The sequence below is a fragment of the Mercenaria mercenaria genome, chromosome 4 (assembly GCF_021730395.1).
Source record: "Mercenaria mercenaria strain notata chromosome 4, MADL_Memer_1, whole genome shotgun sequence".
Taxonomy (NCBI): Eukaryota; Metazoa; Mollusca; class Bivalvia; order Venerida; family Veneridae; genus Mercenaria; species Mercenaria mercenaria.
This window is the reverse complement of record NC_069364.1, coordinates 56316478-56341089: the sequence shown is the minus strand read 5'-3', so window position 1 is coordinate 56341089 and position 24612 is coordinate 56316478. Positions and strand designations below refer to the sequence as shown.

The 24612-nt window shown below is 37.6% G+C and overlaps 1 protein-coding gene across 1 annotated transcript in view; it reads left to right on the top strand.

The window, feature by feature from the left end:
• Nucleotides 1-24612, top strand: part of LOC123552897 (MORC family CW-type zinc finger protein 3-like) — a 404811-nt gene that overhangs the window by 7359 nt on the left and 372840 nt on the right. The window contains exons 2-5 of the mRNA XM_053542214.1: nt 6514-6567; nt 11340-11412; nt 14724-14856; nt 16548-16771. Of these exons, the coding sequence (XP_053398189.1) occupies nt 6514-6567; nt 11340-11412; nt 14724-14856; nt 16548-16771 (484 nt within the window). The remainder of the gene's footprint in view (nt 1-6513; nt 6568-11339; nt 11413-14723; nt 14857-16547; nt 16772-24612) is intronic.

Here is a 24612-nt window from a genome sequence, read left to right as displayed (position 1 = left end):
AAAACTTGGTCAGAATGTTTGGTATCATATTTCAAATCTGGGTCATGTAGGGTCACAAACTAGGTCACTTGGTAAAATCAAAGGAAAAGCTTGTTTACACTCTAGAGGCCACTTTTTTGCTCCAATCTTCAAGAAACTTTGTCAGAATGTTTGTTTTCATGAAATCATGGACGGGTTCTAATCTGGGTCATGTTGGGTCAAAAACTAGGTCACTAGGTCAAATCAAAGAAAATGCTTGTTTACAGTCAGGCCATATTTTTGGTCCAATCTTAATGAAAATTAGTCAGAGTATATATGTCTCCATAAAATTTTGGAAGAGTTAAAAATTGGGTCCGGTTGGGTAAAAAACTAGGTCACTAGGCCAAGTGGAAGAAAAGTCTTGTTTACACTCTAGAGGCCACATTTTTTTGCTCCAATTTTCATGAAACTTGGTCAGAATGTTTATCTCCTTGAAAACTGGGACGAGTTTGAAACTGGGTCATGTGGTGTCAGAAACTGGGTCACTAGGTCTAACATGTTTACACTGTCATGGTGTGTTACTCTGGTGAGCGACCTAGGGCCATCTTGGCCCGCTTGTTTGATATTACATTTGCAACAAAACATTTTTGAATCTCTTCTGTTTTAGTTTATGTATATGGGGACCAGATATCCCAGCTATATTTCAGTTGTGCTCTGACTAGAGTCTGGTATGCCATGGACGTAAGGGGTTTTGTGTTTACCATTTTATTCCTTCAAAGGAAATGAGGATTTGATTGACCTTTTTAGTTTACCTATTTCATTGGGTATCCAACATAGGATCATTTGAAATATCCTTGCAAACATGTTTTGCTGATTCAAGGGTTTGCTAAAATCTAAAAAGATCAGGTCAGCAGTAGTTTGTTGAACACTGATCTGATACGGTCAGTTTCAAGTATAATTAGTTGGGTCGCACAGGATCAGTTTCTCTTAAACCATATTGGAGATGGTACTGAATGCCAAGATTTGTAGAGAGTTTCATAATTGATGTGGACATTATGTGCTCCAGGGTTTTGCAAAGTAGACATGTAAAGGGTATGGACCTGTAGTTGGTCTGGTTTTACCTGGCCGTCACACTTCTTGAAGATTAGGGTTATATTTGCATGTCTCAATTCGGAAGGTATAGATCCCTCATCAATGGATTTCTGGAAGATGATTTCAAAGATTGGTGACAGTTCCTTTGAAAGTATTTTAAAGTAAAATGTGACCTGCATGCCTTCTGAGGATTAAGATTTGACAGGAGCTTTTCTGTGCCATTGCCACATTGTACATAGATATTTTGCATTCTAAGGTACATTTGATTGTTTTCAGGTGGAGAGTTTGTTTTTGGTCAGATACGTTTTGGAATTTCTTCATTGCAGTAGTCCTATATTATGCAAATACCATAGTTTGAAGCATAAAAATAAAAACAGTCAAGCTCATAAGCATAATTTATTATTATGCAGCTTTTTAGCTCACCTGTCACAAAGTGACAAGGTGAGCTTTTGTGATCGCGTGGTGTCCGTCGTCCGTGCGTGCGTGCGTCCGTCCGTAAACTTTTGATTGTGACCACTCTAGAGGTCACATTTTTCATGCGATCTTTATGAAAGTTGGTCAGAATGTTCACCTTGATGATATCTAGGTCAAGTTCGAAACTGGGTCACGTGCCTTCAAAAACTAGGTCAGTAGGTCTAAAAATAGAAAAACCTTGTGACCTCTCTAGAGGCCATATATTTCATGAGATCTTCATGAAAATTGGTCAGAATGTTCATCTTGATGATATCTAGGACAAGTTTGAAACTGGGTCCGTGCCTTCAAAAACTAGGTCAGTAGGTCTAAAAATAGAAAAACCTTGTGACCTCTCTAGAGGCCATATATTTCACAAGGTCTTCATGAAAATTGGTCAGAACGTTCACCTGGATGATATCTAGGTCAAGTTCGAAACTGGGTCACGTGCCTTCAAAAACTAGGTCAGTAGGTCAAATAATAGAAAAACCTTGTGACCTCTCTAAAGGCCATATTTTTCATGGGATCTGTATGAAAGTTGGTCTGAATGTTCAGCTTGATGATATCTAGGTCAAGTTTGAAACTGGGTCACGTGCGTTCAAAAACTAGGTCAGTAGGTCTAAAAATAGATAAACCTTGTGACCTCTCTAGAGGCCATATATTTCACAAGATCTTTATGAAAATTGGTCAGAATGTTCACCTTGATGATATCTAGGTCAAGTTCGGAACTGGGTCACGTGCCTTCAAAAACTAGGTCAGTGGTCAAATAATAAAAAAACCTTGTGACCTCTCTAGAGGCCATACTTTTCATGGGATCTGTATGAAAGTTGGTCTGAATGTTCATCTTGATGATATCTAGGACAAGTTTGAAACTGGGTCCGTGCCTTCAAAAACTAGGTCAGTAGGTCTAAAAATAGAAAAACCTTGTGACCTCTCTAGAGGCCATATATTTCACAAGGTCTTCATGAAAATTGGTCAGAATGTTCACCTGGATGATATCTAGGTCAAGTTCAAAACTGGGTCACGTGCCTTCAAAAACTAGGTCAGTAGGTCAAATAATAGAAAAACCTTGTGACCTCTCTAAAGGCCATATTTTTCATGGAATCTGTATGAAAGTTGGTCTGAATGTTCAGCTTGATGATATCTAGGTCAAGTTTGAAACTGGGTCACGTGCGTTCAAAAACTAGGTCAGTAGGTCTAAAAATATAAAAACCTTGTGACCTCTCTAGAGGCCATATATATCAGGAGATCTTCATGAAAATTGGTCAGAATGTTCACCTTGATGATATCTAGGTCAATTTCGAAAGTGGGTCACGTGCCTCAAAAACTAGGTCAGTAGGTCAAATAATAGAAAAACCTCGTGACCTCTCTAGAGGCCATATTTTTCATGGGATCTGTATGAAAGTTGGTCTGAATGTTCATCTTGATGCTATCTAGGTCATGTTTGAAACTGGGTCACGTGCCTTCAAAAACTAGGTCAGTAGGTCTAAAAATAGATAAACCTTGTGACCTCTCTAGAGGCCATATATTTCACAAGATCTTTATGAAAATTGGTCAGAATGTTCACCTTGATGATATCTAGGTCAAGTTCGGAACTGGGTCACGTGCCTTCAAAAACTAGGTCAGTGGTCAAATAATAAAACAACCTTGTGACCTCTCTAGAGGCCATACTTTTCATGGGATCTGTATGAAAGTTGGTCTGAATGTTCATCTTGATGCTATCTAGGCCAAGTTTGAAAGTGGGTCACATGCCATCAAAACCTAGGTCAGTAGGTCAAATAATAGAAAAACCTTGTGACCTCTCTTAAAGGCCATACTTTTCATGGGATCTGTATGAAAGTTGGTCTGAATGTTCTTCTTGATGATATCTAGGTCAGGTTTGAAACTGGGTCATGTGCGGTTAAAAACTAGGTCAGTAGGTCAAATAATAGAAAAACCTTGTGACCTCTCTAAAGGCCATATTTTTCATGGGATCTGTATGAAAGTTGGTCTGAATGTTCAGCTTGATGATATCTAGGTCAAGTTTGAAACTGGGTCACGTGCCTTCAAAAACTAGGTCAGTAGGTCTAAAAATAGATAAACCTTGTGACCTCTCTAGAGGCCATATATTTCACAAGATCTTTATGAAAATTGGTCAGAATGTTCACCTTGATGATATCTAGGTCAAGTTCGGAACTGGGTCACGTGCCTTCAAAAACTAGGTCAGTGGTCAAATAATAAAAAAACCTTGTGACCTCTCTAGAGGCCATACTTTTCATGGGATCTGTATGAAAGTTGGTCTGAATGTTCATCTTGATGATATCTAGGACAAGTTTGAAACTGGGTCCGTGCCTTCAAAAACTAGGTCAGTAGGTCTAAAAATAGAAAAACCTTGTGACCTCTCTAGAGGCCATATATTTCACAAGGTCTTCATGAAAATTGGTCAGAATGTTCACCTGGATGATATCTAGGTCAAGTTCGAAACTGGGTCACGTGCCTTCAAAAACTAGGTCAGTAGGTCAAATAATAGAAAAACCTTGTGACCTCTCTAAAGGCCATATTTTTCATGGAATCTGTATGAAAGTTGGTCTGAATGTTCAGCTTGATGATATCTAGGTCAAGTTTGAAACTGGGTCACGTGCGTTCAAAAACTAGGTCAGTGGGTCTAAAAATATAAAAACCTTGTGACCTCTCTAGAGGCCATATATATCAGGAGATCTTCATGAAAATTGGTCAGAATGTTCACCTTGATGATATCTAGGTCAATTTGGAAAGTGGGTCACGTGCCTCAAAAACTAGGTCAGTAGGTCAAATAATAGAAAAACCTTGTGACCTCTCTAGAGGCCATATTTTTCATGGGATCTGTATGAAAGTTGGTCTGAATGTTCATCTTGATGCTATCTAGGTCATGTTTGAAACTGGGTCACGTGCCTTCAAAAACTAGGTCAGTAGGTCTAAAAATAGATAAACCTTGTGACCTCTCTAGAGGCCATATATTTCACAAGATCTTTATGAAAATTGGTCAGAATGTTCACCTTGATGATATCTAGGTCAAGTTCGGAACTGGGTCACGTGCCTTCAAAAACTAGGTCAGTGGTCAAATAATAAAAAAACCTTGGGACCTCTCTAGAGGCCATACTTTTCATGGGATCTGTATGAAAGTTGGTCTGAATGTTCATCTTGATGCTATCTAGGCCAAGTTTGAAAGTGGGTCACATGCCATCAAAACCTAGGTCAGTAGGTCAAATAATAGAAAAACCTTGTGACCTCTCTAAAGGCCATACTTTTCATGGGATCTGTATGAAAGTTGGTCTGAATGTTCTTCTTGATGATATCTAGGTCAGGTTTGAAACTGGGTCATGTGCGGTTAAAAACTAGGTCAGTAGGTCTAAAATTAGAAAAACCTTGTGACCTATCTAGAGGCCATATATTTCAGAGATCTTCATGAAAATTGGTCAGAATGTTCACCTTGATGATATCTAGGTCAAGTTTGAAACTGGGTCACGTGCCTTCAAAAACTAGGTCAGTAGGTCTAAAAATAGATAAACCTTGTGACCTCTCTAGAGGCCATATATTTCACAAGATCTTTATGAAAATTGGTCAGAATGTTCACCTTGATGATATCTAGGTCAAGTTCGGAACTGGGTCACATGCCTTCAAAAACTAGGTCAGTGGTCAAATAATAAAAAAACCTTGTGACCTCTCTAGAGGCCATACTTTTCATGGGATCTGTATGAAAGTTGGTCTGAATGTTCATCTTGATGCTATCTAGGCCAAGTTTGAAACTGGGTCAACTGCGGTCAAAAACTAGGTCAGTAGGTCTAAAATTAGAAAAATCTTTTGACCTCTCTAGAGGCCATATTTTTCAATGGATCTTCATGAAAATTGATCTGAATGTTCACCTTGATGATATCTAGGTCAGTTTTGAAACTGGGTCATACGCGGTCAAAAACTAGGCCAGTAGGTATAAAAATAGAAAAACCTTATGACCTCTCTAGAGGCCATATTTTTCATGAGATCTTCATGAAAATTAGTGAGACTGTTCACCTTGATGATATCTAGGTAAAGTTCAAAACAGGGTCACGTACCTTCGAAAACTAGGTCAATAGGTCAAATAATAGAAAAACCTTGTGACCTCTCTAGAGACCATATTTTTCAATGGATCTTCATGAAAATGGTCAGAATTTTTATCATGATAATATCTAGGTCAAGTTCAAAACTGGGTCACATGAGCTCAAAAACTAGGTCACTATGTCAAATAATAGAAAAAAACGACGTCATACTCAAAACTGGGTCATGTGGGAAGAGGTGAGCGATTCAGGACCATCATGGTCCTCTTGTTCTTATTTTGCTATATTGCATTTGTTTATTGTGCTTGTTTGTTTTTGTAGTTCTGCTGCAAACTATGATATTTGCCAGTTAATATTTGCCAACTTTCTTGCATGTACCCTTGAGACTTGCCTTTCAGCCTAAATAACCACTGACTATACTTACTGTATACTATGTTGTTATTGTTTTTTTAGTATGCCTTCTTTGGAAGTTTTATAATTTTTTTCCTTCTGTAAGTGACATCCAAGATGGGCACTTGTTTGAACCAAATCTAGCTGTAGTTTACTTTTACAATTATGGCATTTACCCAAATTTATAAAATCAGCAATTCAAGCATTGTTGAAAGTATATGGACACAGTTTCATGCAAATACTGTAAAAGCAGAAATTTTCATGAGGATTTAAATTTTGCTATATTAGCTAGGCTTTACATATCATAAAAATTTAATTCTTGCGTAAATAATCACCATTAGTATTATTCTGATTCAAGTAGAATACTATTTTTACAACATATTCAAAATTTCAAATTCATAAAATTTTGACCAAGCAAAAATATGTGCTTTTACAAAACATCAAAGCTCACCTTCATCAGTAACGTCATCCAAGATACTTTCAGTGTCTTGACTCGAGGCGAATACCTGGTGATCTGCAATTGCTGATCTGTGAGATTTTTCTGGATTTTGTTTATTTTTCTGCTTAATTTCAGGACTTTTCAGAAAAGGATGGTTCGATTGATCCATCATGTCTCCTTGCAGTGAAGGTTGATACTTTCTTTTCTCTTTTAGTTCCTTTGGTTACTTTTCTTTGGTCAAGAAAACAAAGTTTATTCATTTACATTTTCAGTTATTTCAGTAACGTCTTTACTGTTAAAGCACATGTTTTCGCTGGGTCAAGATTTTGTGAACTTGAAATTTTGAGTATGTCCGCAAGGTCTAACATTCGCGAAATTATAAAAATGGTGTCCTACTTGAAATTGAATTATACTAATGGTGAAAATTTATGTGGAGATTAATTTTCGTGAGATGAAGGGCCTTGAGAATATAGCAAAAATTTCTGCTTTGACAGTATTTGATGTTATGTCTGTACATTTCCAGTTGTTTCAGTTATTACTTCATTTGGTGTTACATTTTAAGTTTTTTTTAGCTCACCGGAGCCAAAGGCTCATGGTGAGCTTTTGTGACTGCTCAATGTCCATTGTGCGTCGTCAGTCGTGCGTCTTCAGTCGTGCGTCCGTCAACATTTTCTAAAACAATCTTCTGCTTGAAAACCACTGGGTAGAATTATACCAAACTTCACAGGAATGATCCTTTGGTGGTCCCATTGTTCAAAGACTTTTATTCCATGCACAACTATGGTTGCCATGGCAACCGAAAGGAAAAACTTTAAAAATCTTATTGTCCAAAACCGCAAGGTGTAGAGCATTGATATTTGGTATGTGACATCATCTTATAGTCCTGTGTCAAGATTGTTCAAATTGTGCCCCTGGGGTGAAAAGAGGCCCCGCCCGTGGGTCACCAGTTTTACAAAGACTTAATATATAGTAAAAAAAACTTTAAAAATGTTCTTGTCTCAAACCACATGACCTAGGCCTTTGATATTTTGTATGTGGCATTGCCTTGTGTTCCTCTACCAAAATTGTTCAGATTATGCCCCTGGGGTGAAAAGAGGCCCTGCCCGGGGGTCATGTTTTACATAGACTTATATAGGGAAAAAAAACTTTAAAAATCTTCTTGTCTGAAACTGCAAGGCCTAGGCTTTTGATTTTAAGTATGGTGCCTTTCCTAGTGTTTCTCTACCAAAACTGTTCAAATTATGTCCCTAGGGTGAAAAGAGGCCCTGCCCTAGGGGTACCAAGTTTAACATAGACTTATATAGGAAAAAAATTAAAGATCTTCTTGTCTGAAAGTTTAAGGCCTAGGCATTTGATATTTGGTGTGAAACATTGCCTGGTGGATCTTTAACAAGTTTTTTTCAAATTATGCCCCTGGGTTGAAAAAAGGCCTCGCCTGGGGGTGAGGTGGGGTGTCACTTGTTATAATTATGAGTTATATAAGGAAAAATACTTCAAAAATTATCAGGTCATATTTCCTAGACTGTTTAATTATAATTACCTGATGACCCAAACGATTAGGGATCACTTGACTGTGACCTTGACCTACTGACCTACTTTCTTGTTTTTTAAGATACAGCCTTGAAATTTGGATGACATGTACAGTTTTGCACGCCAGTCTTAAAATTGACTTTCAATGACCATGAATGTGACCTACTGAACTACTCTCTAATATTTTAGCATCAGTTTGTCATTTGAAACATGTGGCTCATATTACTCAGGTGAGCGATTCAGGGTCATCATGGCCCTCTTTTTTTGTTTGTTGTTGCAGTTTTAGTTGTTTCAGCTTCCAGATAGATTCTGTCTTTTCAGGGATTATCTGTTTTCTTTCAAGAGGAAAGATATATGAAGTATGGAATGACTTTCAGACCTGTGTCATTCCTTTATTATACCTCCACAAAATTAAGTTTGGGGGGTATGTAGGAGTGAGCTTGTTGATCGGTTGTCAGTCCGTTGGTTTTCATGGTTTCTGGAAAATAACTCGTGAAAGGCTTGACCGATTTAAATAATTTTTGATACACAGGTGTTACATCTGAAAATACAGGTCAAATTTTTGACTTTGAGGTCAAAGGTCAAGGTCACAGTAACCCTGAACAGTAAAATGGTTTCTGGATGATTACTTGAGAATGCTTGGGCCTAGGATCATACATTTTGGTATATGGGTGTAACATCATGAAATAAGGTCAGGTTCGACTTTGAGGTCAGTTAGTCAAAGGTCAAGGTCGCAGTGACCCAGAACAGTTGAATGGTTTCCGGATGATGTATTGAGAACACTTAGGCTTAGGATCATTAAAATTGATAGGGAGGTTGGTCATGACCAGCAGATGACCCCTAATAATTTTGAAGTCAGTAGGTCAAAGGTCAAGATCACAGTGACCATGAACAGTAAAATGGTTTCTGGATGATAACGTGAGAATGCTTGTGCCTAGGATCATACATTTTGGTACACAGGTGTAACATCATGAAATAAGGTCAAGTTCGACTTTGAGGTCAGTAAGTCAAAGGTCAAGGTCACAGTGACCCGGAACATTTAAATAGTTTTCAGACAATAACTGCAGAATACTTGGGCTTAGGATAAAAAAGATTAATAGGGAGGTTGCTCATGACCAGCAGATGAGCCCTATTGAGTGAGAGTGACCCTGAACATTTAAACCTTTTCTGGACAGTTACTTGAGAACACTTGGCCGAGGATCATGAAACTTCATAGGGAGGTTGATCTAAACAGCAGATGGCCCCTGTTGATTTTGAGGTCAGTAGGTCAAAGGTCCAGCAAGTTCAGCATTGACATTGGCTTAGTTCTTTGACAAGGCCATATTGTTGGGCATAATTCTTCACTCCTTTGACAGCTCTAGTTGTAATTTGTATGCTGTACTTCATATTGCAGAGACATTTAAAGTGTAAATCAGTATTTTTGGTGTCATGATGAAAGCTGTGCTTTCATTTTTGTACACTCTTTTCAAAGGACCAAAAGAACCCAAGTGTACCTGTCCTTTCTGACTTATTTAGTAAGCGTAATGTCATTTGCTGTATCATTCGTTAATTTCCAGTAGTGTTTTAGGGAGTAAAGGCATTCTTTTCCATTTTATTTAAAAAAGTTGTCTACAGTATATTTCAACCATATTTGAATCCGTTTGAGCCTCACTTGGGGCGTTGAATCCTTCATGTGAGAAGCCATCCAGCTGGCTTACGGAAGGTCGATGGTTCTACCCAGATGCCCGCTCATGATGAAATAATGCACGGAGGGGCACCTGGGGTCTTCCTCCACCATTAAAGCTGGAAAGTCGCCTTATGACCTATCATGTGTCGGTGCGACGTTAAATCCAACCAAAAAAAAAAATTTGATTCCTTCTCATGCTCATGTAATCAAAAAGTTGCAAAGCGGGCATTATTTCAAATGTGAATAATCTAATATGTCTCCCACTTGTAGTGTTTAAATGTTAACAATCTGTCTTTATATCACAAAGTTTGTCCATTTGACTTCTTCTACACCACAGGCAACTTTACACCAAATTCACCAAAGGAATCATTTCCAAATACAGGACTGGTATACATAATGTTGGCATGTTCTGTTTCAGTGATGTTCAGTGGAGTGTTTTCCTTGCATTCATCAAGTTTTATGGTCTCTTATATTTTGTCAAAATTATGGCCCTTTTCTAACTTAGAAAATTTGAGTTATATAACAGAGACATACAATGCAGATTTGGGAAAAGAAAAAACCTAAAAGACATTGAACATGATACAGTCAGATAAATAAATAAGAATATACATATATTAGAAAATTGTGCAGAAAGTTGTGCAATATCCTCTGAAACCGGATTTTTGACTTGGTCCGGACAGGGTTCGGTTTTCCGAGTTTCTACTGTACATACAGCTATCATATAAAGGCATATAGCTTTGACTCTATAACTCTGACCTTCATTTTGGCCAAATTATGCCCCCTTTTGGACTTAGAAAATCCTGGTTAAAGTTTTGCGAGGCAAGTACATACAGCTATTACTAAAAGGCATATAGATTTGAAACTTATCTTTTTCTTTTTCTAGGTCAATTACAAACCTTACTGGGTCAAGTTCCATAACTCTGACATGTATTTTGAGCAAATTTAATACCCGCTTTTAGACTTAGAAAATTCTGGTTAAAGTTTTGCGTGCAAGTTACTATCTCCAAAACTAATGCAAATACTGGATTGAAATTCTTATAGATATTTTAACATTTAGGGTAATATTCTGGGACAATAATACGAATAGTCAAGCATTGGCTGTCTTACGGACAGCTCTTATTTATTTAGGCTCACGTTTTAAAGTTTTTTTTATTAAGGTTAACTTTCCCTCCAGAACTGTAAAAGATACAGCTTTGAAACCTTGCAAGCATGATTATCATCACTAGGTAAATGAGTAGACCAAAAACCATATTTCTAACCTGCATTTTGTCAGAATTATGGACCTTTTTGTATTTAGAAAATCTTAACTATTTATTATAATAACTCTTTTTCTTACATATTGTCCAGCATTTGCAGACGAGCAATCATTATGGCACCCTTAGGCAGTGCTCTTGTTTAAATGCCACACACCTGACCACTCAGTTTCAGTTTCAGGTTTGAAATGCCGCACTTTTGATCACAAAGTCTTAATTTTGAAATTCTATACACCTAACCACTCATTTACAGTTTTGAAATGCCACATTTCAAACCACTCATTTACAGTTTTTAAAAGCTTCAATTACGACAACTCGATTGCATTTTAAAAGAAAGCTAAACAGCACCATTTTCATTTAGCATCTTTTTCTGAATTGATACAGGAAAAAATGAATCGGCATAAACTAGTGATCAAATTTATTTATTGTTTTTGTTTTGATTTACACTATTAGTGTGTGATTGCATAGTGACTTTTGTTGTAATCTTGCATATATTTCACTTTTGCCTTAAGGTATGCCCAAAGTTCCTGCACAGCAATTCAACCTCCCACACATGGGTGTTTTCAGCCATTGCCGAATTGATAGGTAAGTGTATTCATTAGTTTCCTTGCAGGAAGTTACTGACTTAGTTTCAACAAATGAACATGAGATTTTGTACATCTCCTTTTTAGCTCACCTGTCACAAAGTGACAAGGTGAGCTTTTGTGATCGTGCAGCGTCCGTCATCCTTCCGTGCTTCCGTGCGTGCATAAACTTTTGCTTGTCACCACTCTAGAGGTCACATTTTTCATGGGATCTTTATGAAAGTTGGTTAGAATGTTCATCTTGAGGATATCTAGATCAGTTTCGAAACTGGATCACGTGCGGTCCAAAACTAGGTCAGTATGTCTAAAAATAGAAAAACCTTGTGACCTCTCTAGAGACCATACTTTTCATGAGATCTTTATGAAAATTGGTCAGAATATTCACCTTGATGATATCTAGGTCAAGTTCGAAACTGGGTCACGTGTCTTCAAAAACTAGGTCATTAGATCAAATAATAGAATAACCTTGTGACCTCTCTAGAGGCCATATTTTTCAATGGATCTTTATGAAAATTGGTCAGAATTTTTATCTTGATGATACCTAGGTCAAGGTCAAAACTGGGTCACATGACCTCAAAAACTAGGTCACTATGTCAAATAATAGAAAAAACGACATCATACTCAGTTTAAAACTTGGTCATGTGGGGACAGGTGAGCGATTCAGGACCATCATTGTCCTCTTGTTTGATTGCAAGGGATCCTGGTCAAACTCTGTGATGTCTTTGAAAACATTTACAACAGCTTGTCATGTTGATCCCAAGAACCAGAAGGTCAGGTTGAGCTTTTAATATAGATCAGTTGGTCTAAAGTCAAGGCAGCAGTGAACTTGAAACTGAATTAATTTCAGATTGATAACTGGAGAACTTTTTGGCCTATAGGCATCAAACTTCATAAGATGAGTGCCCTTATTCAGTAGATGACCCATATTGTTTTTTTGAGGTCAGGGGTGAAGGTCGCAATAACACATCGTCCACACCAATATGTTATGAGTTGCGGTTCTCAGTTTTCACTCAAACTTACAATAATTGTTCCGGGTTACAAGTCACATGATATGCCATGTTGTGCATTTACCCTTTCAGAAATATTCCATGACACGTCACTTTGTTCTTACCAGTATTCAAAATTTTGATACACTTTACTGCTATCTTTTTAGCTCACATGTCACAAAGTGACAGTGTGAGCTTTTGTGATCGCGCAGCGTCCGTCGTCCGTCCGTCTGTGCGTGCGTGCGTAAACTTTTGCTTGTGACCACTCTAGAGGTCACATTTTTCATGGGATCTTTATGAAAGTTGGTCAGAATGTTCACCTTGATGATATCAAAGTCAGGTTCGAAACTGGGTTAACTGCGGTCAAAAACTAGGTCAGTAGGTCTAAAAATAGAAAAACCTTGTGACCTCTCTACAGGCCATATTTTTCAATGGATCTTCATGAAAGTTAATCAGAATGCTCACCTTGATGATATCTAGGTCAAGTTTGAAACGGGTCATGTGCCATCAAAAACTAGGTCAGTAGGTCAAATAATAAATAAACCTTGTGACCTCTCTAGAGGCCATATTTTTCATGGGATCTGTATGAAAGTTGGTCTGAATGTTCATCTTGATGATATCTAGGTCAAGTTTGAAACTGGGTCACGTGCCGTCAAAAACTAGGTCACTATGTCAAATAATAAAAAAACCTTGTGACCTCTCTAGAGGCCATATTTTTCATGGGATCTATATGAAAGTTGGTCTGAATGTTCATCTTGATGATATCTAGGTCAAGTTTGAAACTGGGTCACGTGGATTCCAAAACTAGGTCAGTAGGTCTTAAAATAGAAAAACCTTGTGACCTCTCTAGAGGCCATATTTGTGAATAGATCTTCATAAAAATTGGTCTGAATGTTCATCTTGATGATATCTAGGTCAGGTTTGAAAGTGGGTCACGTGCCATCAATAACTAGGTCAGTAGGTTAAATAATAAAAAAACCTTGTGACCTCTCTAGAGGCCATATTTTTCAAGGGATCTGTATGAAAATTGGTCCGAATGTTCATCTTGATGATATCTAGGTCAAGTTCGAAACTGGGTCAACTGCGGTCAAAAACTAGGTCAGTAGGTCTAAAAATAGAGAAACCTTGTGACCTCTCTAGAGGCCATACTTTTGAATGGATCTTCATGAAAATTGATCAGAATGTTGACCTTGATGATATCTAGGTCAAGTTCGAAACTGGGTCACGTGCCTTCAATAACTAGGTCAGTAGGTCAAATAATAAAAAACCTTGTGACCTCTCTAGAGGCCATATTTTTCAAGGGATCTGTATGAAAGTTGGTCTGAATGTTCATTTTGATGATATCTAGGTTAAATTCGAAACTGGGTCAGCTGTGTCAAAAACTAGGTCAGTAGGTCTAAAATTAGAAAAACCTTGTGACCTCTCTAGAGGCCATACTTTCGAATGGATCTTCATGAAAATTGGTCAGAATGTTTACCTTGATGATATTTAGTCAAGTTCGAAACTGGGTCACGTGCCATTAATAACTAGGTCAGTAGATCAAATAATAATAAAAACTTGTGACCTCTCTAGAGGCCATATTTTTCATGGGATCTGTATGAAAGTTGGTCTGAATGTTCATCTTAATGATATCTAGGTCAAGTTTGAAACTAGGTCAACTGCATTCAAAAACTAGGTCAGTAGGACTAAAAATAGAAAAACCTTGTGACCTCTCTAGAGGCCATACTTTTCAATGGATCTTCATGAAAATTGGTCAGAATGTTCACCTTGATGATATCTAGGTCAAATTCTAAACTGGGTCACATGCCATCAATAACTAGGTCAGTAGGTCAAATAATTAAAAACCTTGTGACCTCTCTAGAGGCCATATTTTTTAATGGATCTTCATGAAAATTGGTCAGAATTTTTATCTTGATGATATCTAGGTCAGGTTCAAAACTGGGTCACATGAGCTCAAAAACTAGGTCACTATGTCAGATAATAGAAAAAACGACGTCATACTCGGTTCAAAACTGGGTCATGTGGGGACAGGTGAGCGATTCAGGACCATCATGGTCCTCTTGTTTATTACTTTATACATTTGACACAAACAGAAATTACTATTCAATATGTCCGCATTCCAGTCATTAAACACTCCAGTGACAGCTCCAGCATTTCAGATCTGCTCTATTTTACTAACAAACATCGAAATAGTCTAGTGCGCTGTCTCCTGTGACAGCACTTGTTCATGTTTTGCCTTTACATAACTTATTTCATTGATATGATAATTGTCATTTTGTGATGATAATCATGAATAGATTGTTACCATTTTCCTATTATCTTTAAGATAATGCATGTGATACTGACGTTTGTGCCAGAGAATTATGGATAGATCAAGAAAGTATAAATGATACACCATGTCTCACATTTAAAGACAATGGCTGCGGCATGACACAGGACAAGTTAAATAAAATGTTAGGGTAAGTGACCATTAAATTTTATCAACTTCTGCCTCCAGATGGTACGACAACAAAAAAGAGAAAATTTTTAGATATCAGAAAAATTATTGCTATACTTCTTAAGAAGGCTTTGAAACTTAGTTACTGACAGATTACATGTTATGGAAACACGTAAGAATTAGTTGTTTTTAGGTCATCTGAGCACAAGTACAAGGTGCTCAGGGTGAGCTATTGTGATTGCTCACAGTCCATCGTACATCTATCATTCGTCTGTCTGTCCACACTTTCCTTTAAACAAGATCTCCTCTGAAACCATTTTGTGGCAGTTGATAAAACTTGGCCTGGATGTTCCTTGGGTGGTCCTCTTCCAAAATTGTTCGGTTGGTTCGACTTGGTTGCACATAAAATAGAAAAATCTCTTAAATCACTGGTCCAATTTTGAAATAATTTCACACAAATAATCCTTTTGTGATCCTCTACCAAGTTTATTCAACTCATTCCGATTTGTAAAAAAAAAACATGGCCATCAGGGGGTGTGGTCACTTTTCCTTGTATGTGTATAGTGGAAACTTCAGAAATATTCTTATATGAAACTGCTGGCCTGATTTTGAAATAATTTAACACAAATGGTCCTTGTGTAACCCTCTGCCAAAATCGTTCAAACTATTAAGATTCCTTAAAAAACATGACTGCTAAGTGGTGTGGTCTCTTTTCCCTATATGTATATAGTGGAAACTTTAAAAATCATGTTGTATGAAACTGCTGGTCTGATTTTGAAGTAACTTGATTTTGAAATAATTTCACATAAATGGTGCTTGTGTGATCCTCTGCCAAGAATGTTCAAATTATTTTGATGCATCAAAAAACATGGCCTCCAGTGGGCAAAGTCTGTTTTCCCTATATGTATAATGGTGGAAACTTGAAAAATCTTCTTGTATGAAACTGCTAGCCCGCTTTGAAAATAATGTCCCATAAATGGTCCTTTTATGACCCTCTACCAAAATTGTTCAAATTATTTTTGTTATTTGATTTGTCAAAAAACATGACCGCCAGGCGGGGGGATGGGGGGTGCATTTTTTCCCTATATGTATATATTGGAAACTTATAAAATATTCTGGTCCAATTTTAAAATAATCAACAAATGTTTCTTGGGTGATGAAGATTGTATAAATTATTCTGTTTCATCAAAAAGCAATGCCTCTATGAGGTGTGGTCACTTTACCCCGTATTTATTTATTGCCCCCCCCCCCCCCCCCCACAACACATGCTAAACTCAGGCGAGTGATATAGGGCCATCATTGCCCTTTTACTTCACATTGACATCAGTTCCTCTTGAATGATCTGTTTTGGGCCGTAATATGTATGCATTGCCACGGAACAAGCATATATAAACAGGTCTTTTAACAGTGTTAAAACACATGCCAAAAAGTGACCTGAACAGCAGTATTATGCTTGAATTATTATTATTATCAGACCAGATTGATATATATTACACTAATTGGACTTTGTGGAAAACTAGAATGTAGTACTAATAAAGTAAATGTTAATAAATCATGCTGTCGGTTTGTAAAATTTATTTTGTTTGTCCTGAATAAAGGTACATTTTTATCAAGGAGAAAAATGTAATGTAAACAAGTTGATAGCAAGAGGTTGGAACTTCACTGCAATTATTCTTAGATGTTAATAGAACAGATGAAAGTGTTCTTTTACAGATTTGGATTCAATGAGAAAGAAGATGTTGGGAAACAATTGGCAATTGGTAAATATGGCAATGGATTTAAATCTGGTAGTATGCGTTTAGGTCAGGATGCACTAGTGATTACAAGAGGACTTCAAACAGCGAGTGTGGGATTTCTATCACAGTCATATCTCAATGCTATCAATGCTGATACAGTATTAGTGCCAGTTGTGACATGGGACATAACTCCTGTTGGATGTATCCTTTGTATAAACTGAAAGATCATTAGCAAAATATTTGAATAAACTAAACTGAAACTAAATTCAAGTTGATTATTTTATTAGTCCCATACTGGTTGAAAACCAGTTTCGGGGAATATAGTATAAGATTGTGCTTGTCCGTCATTCCGTCTGTCTGCCCTAACTTTGGTGTTCAGTCCATAACTCTGTCATTCCTCAAGGGGTTTTAATATTACTTGGCACAAATGTTCCCCATGAGGAGACGAGGTGTCATGCACAAAACCTGGACCCCTAGCTCAAAGGTCAAGGTCACAATTGGAGGTCAAAGTTCAGCAGGGCTTTTTAGCTCACCTGAGCACAAAGTGCTCACCGTCAGGCATCCATCCGTTTTCCGTCCACACTTTCCTTTAAACAACATCTCCTCCTAAACCACCAGGTCAATTTTGATGAAACTTCAAAGGGATGTTCCTTGGATGGTCTTCTTAAAAAATCATTAAAAAAATTGAATTCCATATAGAACTCTGGTTGCCAGGAAAAAACTTTAAAAGTCTTCTTGTCCAAAACCACAGGTCCTAGGGCTTTGATATTTGGTTAGTAGCATCATCTAATAGTCCTGTACCAAAATTGTTCAAATTATCCCACTAGGATCAAATATGGCCCTGACCTGGGGGTCACATAGTTTATATAGACTTATATAGGGAAAACTTTGAAAATCTACATGGTTTAGGGCTTTGATATTCAGTATCTAGCATGGTGTAGTAGTCCTTTACCAAGATTGTTCAAATTATCCCCCGGGGTTAAAACTGGCCCCACTCCGGAAGCACATGATTTAAATAGACTTGTACAGGGAAAAACCTTCTTGTCTTTAACCATTATAGGCCAAGCTAAGCTTAGCTTAGATATTTAGTTATTGGCATGCTCTAATAGTTCTGTACCAAGATTGTTCCAATCATGACCCAAGGGTCAATATATGCCAGACGCAGGGGTCCCTTGTTTTACTTTAACTTATGTAGGAAAAATCTTTAAAAAAAAAAATTCTTGTCTAGAACCATAAGGCACAGACCTTAGTTTGTTCAAATCATGACTCTTGAGGTCAAAATTGACTGCGCCCCGGGGTCAACAGTTTTTAGCTACCTGTCACACAGTGACAGGGTGAGCTTTTCTGATCACGCGTCGTCCGTGCGTGCGTGCATAAACTCTTGCTTGTGACCACTCTAGAGGTCACATTTTTCATGGGATCTTTATTAAAGTTGGTCAGAATGTTCATCTTGATGATATCTAGGTCAAATTCGAAACTGGGTCAACTGCTTTCCAAAACTAGGTCAGTAGGTCTAAAAACAGAGAAGAATTGTGACCTATCTAGAGGCCATATTTTTCAATGGATCTTCATGAAAATTGGTGAGAATGTTCACCTTGATGATATCTAAGTCAAGTTTGAAACTGGGTCACGTGCGATCAGAAACTAGGTCAGTAGGTCTAAAAGTAGAAAAACCTTGTGACCTCTCTAGAGGCCATATTTTTCATGGGCTTTGTATAAAAGTTGGTCTGAATGTTCATCTTGATGATATCTAGGTCAGGTTCGAAACTGGGACAACTGTGGTCAAAAACTAGGTCAGTAGATCTAAAAAAAGTAAAACCTTGTGACCTCTCTAGAGGCCATATTTTTTTATGAGATCTTCATGAAAATTGGTGAGAATGTTCACCTTGATATCTAGGCCAAGTTTGAAACGGGGTCACGTGCCTTCAAAAACTAGGTCATTAGGTCAAATAATAGAAAAACCTTGTGACCTCTCTAGAGTCCATACTTTTCAATGGACCTTCATGAGAATTGGTCAGAATGTTCAACTTGATGATATCTAGTTCAAGTTCGAAACTGGGTCACTTGCCATCAAAAACTAGGTCAGTAGGTCAAATAAGAGAAAAACCTTGTGACCTCTCTAGAGGGGATATTTTTCATGGGATCTGTATGAAAGTTGGTCTGAATGTTCATCATGATGATATCTAGGTCAAGTTCGAAACTGGATCATGTGTGATCCAAAACTAGGTCAGTAGGTCTAAAAATAGAAAAACCTTGTTATCTCCCTAGAGGCCATATTTTTCAATGCATCTGCATGAAAATTGGTCAGAATGTTCACCTTGATGATATCTAAGTCAAGTTCGAAACTGGGTCAACTGGGGTCCAAAACTAGGTCAGTAGTAGCTACATGGTGGTTTTTCAATGAAACTTAGCCTCAAGGACTGGGTTGCCCGTGGACAGGTGAGTGATTCAGGATCAACATGGTCCTCTTGTTACATTGGCTTATAAGTTATTTTCTGAAACAATAAGGCCCAGAGCTTAGATATTTGGTATGTGGCATGCTCTAGTGGTTCTCTACCAGATTGTTCGAGTCATGACCCTGGGGTCAATATAGGCCATGCCCAGGTGGTTCATTTTTAGCTCACCTGTCACAAAGTGACAAGTTGTGATCGCGTGGTTTCTGTCGTTCGTCCGTCCTTGCGTCAGTAAACTTTTGCTTGTGACCACTCGAGAGGTCACATTTTCCATGGGATCTTTATGAAAGTTGGTCAGAATTTTCATCTTGATGATATCTAGGTCAAGTTCGAAACTGGGTCACATGTGGTCCAAAACTAGGTCAGTAGGTCTAAAAATAGAAAAACATTGTGACCTCTCGGGAGTCCATACTTGTCAATGGATCTTCATGAAAATTGGTGAGAATGTTCACCTTAGTGATATCTAGGTCAGGTTCAAAACTGGGTCACGTGCCGTCAAAAACTAGGTCATTAGGTCAGATAATTGAATAACCTTGTGACCTCTCTAGAGGCGATATTTATCATGGGATCTGTATGAAAATTGGTCTGAATATTCATCTTGATGATATCTATGTCAGGTTTGAAACTTGGTCATATGCGATCAAAAACTAGGTCAGTAAGTCTAAAAATAGAAAAACCTTGTGACCTCCCTAGAGGCCATATTTTTCGATGGATCTTCATGAAAATTGGTCAGAATGTTCACCTTGATGATATCTAGGTCAGGTTCGAAACTGGTTCAACTGCGGTCAAAAACTATATCAGTAGGTCTAAAAACAGAAAAACCTTGTGACCTCCCTAGAGGCCATTCTTTTCAATGGACCTTCATGAAAACTGGTGAGAATGTTCACGTTGATGATATCTAGGTCAAGTTCGAAACTGGGTCATGTGCTTTCAAAAAGTAGGTCAGTAGGTCTAAAAATAGAAAAACATTGTGACCTCTCTAGAGTCCATACTTTTCAATGGATCTTCATGAAAATTGGTCAGAATGTTCACCTTCATGATATCTAGTTAAAGTTCGAAACTGGGTCACGTGCCTTCAAAAATTAGGTCATTAGGTCAAATAATAGAAAAACCTTGTGACCTCTCTAGAGGCGATATTTATCATGGAATCTGTTTGAAAATTGGTCAGAATGTTCACCTTGCTGATACCTAGGTCAAGTTCGAAACTGGGTCACGTGCAGTCAAAAACTAGGTCAGTAGGTCTAAAAATAGAAAAACCTTGTGACCTCTCTAGAGTCCATACTTTTCAATGGACCTTCATGAGAATTGGTCAGAATGTTAACTTTGATGTTATCTAGTTCAAGTTCAAAACTGGGTCACTTGCCCTCAGAAACTAGGTCATTAGGTCAAATAATAGAAAAACCTTGTGACCTCTCTAGAGGGGATATTTTTCATGGGATCTGTATGAAAGTGGGTCTGAATATTCATCTTGATGATATCTAGGTCAAGTTCAAAACTGGGTCAACTGCGGTCAAAAACTAGGTCAGTAGGTCTACATCGTCCGTGTGTTCGTGTGTAAACTTTTGCTTGTGACCAGTCTAGTTAGCTCACCTGTCACAAAGTGACAAGGTGAGCTTTTGTGATCGCGCAACGTCCGTCGTCCGTCAGTCTGTCCGTCCGTCCGTGCGTGCGTAAACTTTTGCTTGTGACCACTCTAGAGGACACATTTTTCATGGGATCTTTATGAAAATTGGTCAGAATGTTTACATTGATGATATCTAGGTCAAGTTCTAAACTGGGTCATGTGCCTTCAAAAACTAGGTAAGTAGGTCTAAAAATAGAAAAACCTTGTGACCTCTCTAGAGGCCATATTTTTCATGGGATCTTCATGAAAATTGGTCAGAATGTTCACCTTGATGATATCTAGGTCAAATTCGAAAGTGGGTCACGTGCCTTCAAAAACTAGGTCAGTAGGTCAAATAATAGAAAAACCTTGTGACCTCTCTAGAGGCCATATTTTTCATGGGATCTTTATGAAAGTTGGTCTGAATGTTCATCTTGATGATATCTAGGTCAGCTTCGAAAGCCGGTCATGTGCCTTCAAAAACTAGGTCAGTAAGTCAAATAATAGAAAAACCTTGTGACCTCTCCAAAGGCCATATTTTTCATGGGATCTGTATGAAAGTTGGTCTGAATGTTCATCTTGATGATATCTAGGTCAAGTTGGAAACAAGGTCATGTGTGGTAAAAAACTAGGTCAGTAGGTCAAATAATAGAAAAACCTTGTGACCTCTCTAGAGGCCATACTTGTGAATTGATCTCCATAAAAAATTGGTCAGAATGTTCATCTTGATGATATCTAGGTCAAGTTCGAAAGTGGGTCATGTGCCTTCAAAAACTAGGTCAAATAATGAAAAAACATTGTGATCCCTCTAGAAGCCATATTTTTCATGGTATCTGTATGAAATTGGGTCTGAATGTTTATCTTGATGATATCAAGGTCAGGTTTAAAAGTGGGTCACGTGCCTTCAAAAACTAGGTCAGGAGGTCAGATAATAGAAAAACCTTGTGACCTCTCTAAAGGCCATATTTTTCATGGGATCTGTATGAAATTTGGTCTGAATGTTCATCTTGATGATATCTAGGTCAAGTTTGAAACAGGTCATGTGTGGTCAAAAACTAGGTCAGTAGGTCAAATAATAGAAAAACCTTGTGACCTCTCTAGAGGCCATATTTGTGAATGGATCTCCATAAAAATTTGCCAGAATGTTCATCTTGATGATATCAAGGTCAGTTTTGAAAGTGGGTCATGTGCGTTCAAAAAGTAGGTCAGTAGTTCAAATAATGAAAAAACGTTGTGACCCCTCTAGAGGACATATTTTTCATGGGATCTGTATGAAAGTTGGTCTGAATGTTCATCTTGATGATATCTAGGTCAGATTTGAAACTGGGTCATGTGCCGTGAAAAACTAGGTCAGTAGGTCAAATAATAAAAAAACCTTGTGACCTCTCTAGAGGCCATACTTTTCATGGGATCTGTATGAAAGTTGGTTTGAATGTTAATCTTGATGATATCTAAGTCAGGTTTGAAACTAGGTCAACTGCAATCAAAAACTAGGTCAGTTGGTCTAAAATTAGAAAATCTTTTGACCTCTCTAGAGGCCATATTTTTCAATGGATCTTCATGAAAATTGGTCTGAATGTTCACCTTGATAATATCTAGATCAGTTTTGAAACTGGGTCACGTGTGGTCAAAAACTAGGTCCGTAGGTATAAAAATAGAAAAACCTTTTGACCTCTCTAGAGGCCATATTTTTCATGAGATCTTCATGAAAATTAGTGAGAATGTTCACCTTGATGATATCTAGTTAAAGTTCAAAACAGGGTCACGTATCTTCGAAAACTAGGTCAATAGGTCAAATAATAGAAAAGCCTTGTGACCTCTCTAGAGGCCATACTTGTGAATTGATCTCCATAAAAAATTGGTCAGAATGTTCATCTTGATGATATCTAGGTCAAGTTCGAAAGTGGGTCATGTGCCTTCAAAAACTAGGTCAAATAATGAAAAAACATTGTGATCCCTCTAGAAGCCATATTTTTCATGGTATCTGTATGAAATTGGGTCTGAATGTTTATCTTGATGATATCAAGGTCAGGTTTAAAAGTGGGTCACGTGCCTTCAAAAACTAGGTCAGGAGGTCAGATAATAGAAAAACCTTGTGACCTCTCTAAAGGCCATATTTTTCATGGGATCTGTATGAAATTTGGTCTGAATGTTCATCTTGATGATATCTAGGTCAAGTTTGAAACAGGTCATGTGTGGTCAAAAACTAGGTCAGTAGGTCAAATAATAGAAAAACCTTGTGACCTCTCTAGAGGCCATATTTGTGAATGGATCTCCATAAAAATTTGCCAGAATGTTCATCTTGATGATATCAAGGTCAGTTTCGAAAGTGGGTCATGTGCCTTCAAAAAGTAGGTCAGTAGTTCAAATAATGAAAAAACGTTGTGACCCCTCTAGAGGCCATATTTTTCATGGGATCTGTATGAAAGTTGGTCTGAATGTTCATCTTGATGATATTTAGGTCAAATTTGAAACTGGGTCATGTGCCATGAAAAACTAGGTCAGTAGGTCAAATAATAAAAAAACCTTGTGACCTCTCTAGAGGCCATACTTTTCATGGGATCTGTATGAAAGTTGGTTTGAATGTTAATCTTGATGATATCTAAGTCAGGTTTGAAACTAGGTCAACTGCAATCAAAAACTAGGTCAGTTGGTCTAAAATTAGAAAATCTTTTGACCTCTCTAGAGGCCATATTTTTCAATGGATCTTCATGAAAATTGGTCTGAATGTTCACCTTGATGATATCTAGATCAGTTTTGAAACTGGGTCACGTGTGGTCAAAAACTAGGTCAGTAGGTATAAAAATAGAAAAACCTTTTGACCTCTCTAGAGGCCATATTTTTCATGAGATCTTCATGAAAATTAGTGAGAATGTTCACCTTGATGATATCTAGTTAAAGTTCAAAACAGGGGCACGTATCTTCGAAAACTAGGTCAATAGGTCAAATAATAGAAAAGCCTTGTGACCTCTCTAGAGGCCATATTTTTCAATGGATCTTCATGAAAATTGGTCAGAATTTTGATCTTGATAATATCTAGGTCAGGTTCAAAACTGGGTCACATGAGCTCAAAAACTAGGTCACTATGTCAAATAATAGAAAAAATGAAGTCATACTCAAAACTGGGTCATGTGGGAACAGGTGAGTGATTCAGGACCATCATGGTCCTCTTGTTTAAGATCCGGTCTTGAAATTTGGATAACATGTACAGTTTTGCACAGCAATCTTTAAACTGTCTTTCAGTGACCATAAATGTGACCTACTGATCTACTTTCTAATATTTTAGCATCAGTTTGCCATTTGAAACATGTGGTTCAATATACTCAGGTGAGTGATTCAAGGTCATCATGACCCTCTTGTTTTACATAGACTTTTTTGTTTTTTAAGCAGTGGCAAAGAAATTTTGACCACAAGTTTAATGTTTGATACAGATTTCAATACTCATCTTGAATAGGCCTAATTATGACCTACTGACATACTTGCTTGTTTTTGAAGTTACAGCAAAGAAATTTGGACCACATGTATGTATAATGTTTGATAAGGAGATTTCATATTGAATAGTCTTAATCATGACCTGCCAACGTTCTTTCTTGTTTTTGAAGGCACAGCGTAGAGATTTGTACCACATGTATAATTTTTGATACAGATTTCAATACTCTTGATATTTATGTCTGTCTTTATTGTTTTTGCCCTGTCCATTCTTCCATGCGTCACACTTCATTTCCGGTTAATAACTAGAGAACCATTTGACCTAGGATCTTCAAACTTAATAGGGTGGCAGGGCTTCTGGAGTAGACGAACCCTATTGCTTTTGGGGTCACTTCATCAAAGGTAAAGGCCACAGGGGCCTGAACATGGAAAACCATTTCTGATCAATAACTTGAGAACCACTTGACCCAGAATGTTGAAACTTCATAGGATGATTGGTCATGCAGAGTAGATGACCCCTATTGATTTTGGGGTCACTGCATTAAAGGTCAAAGCCA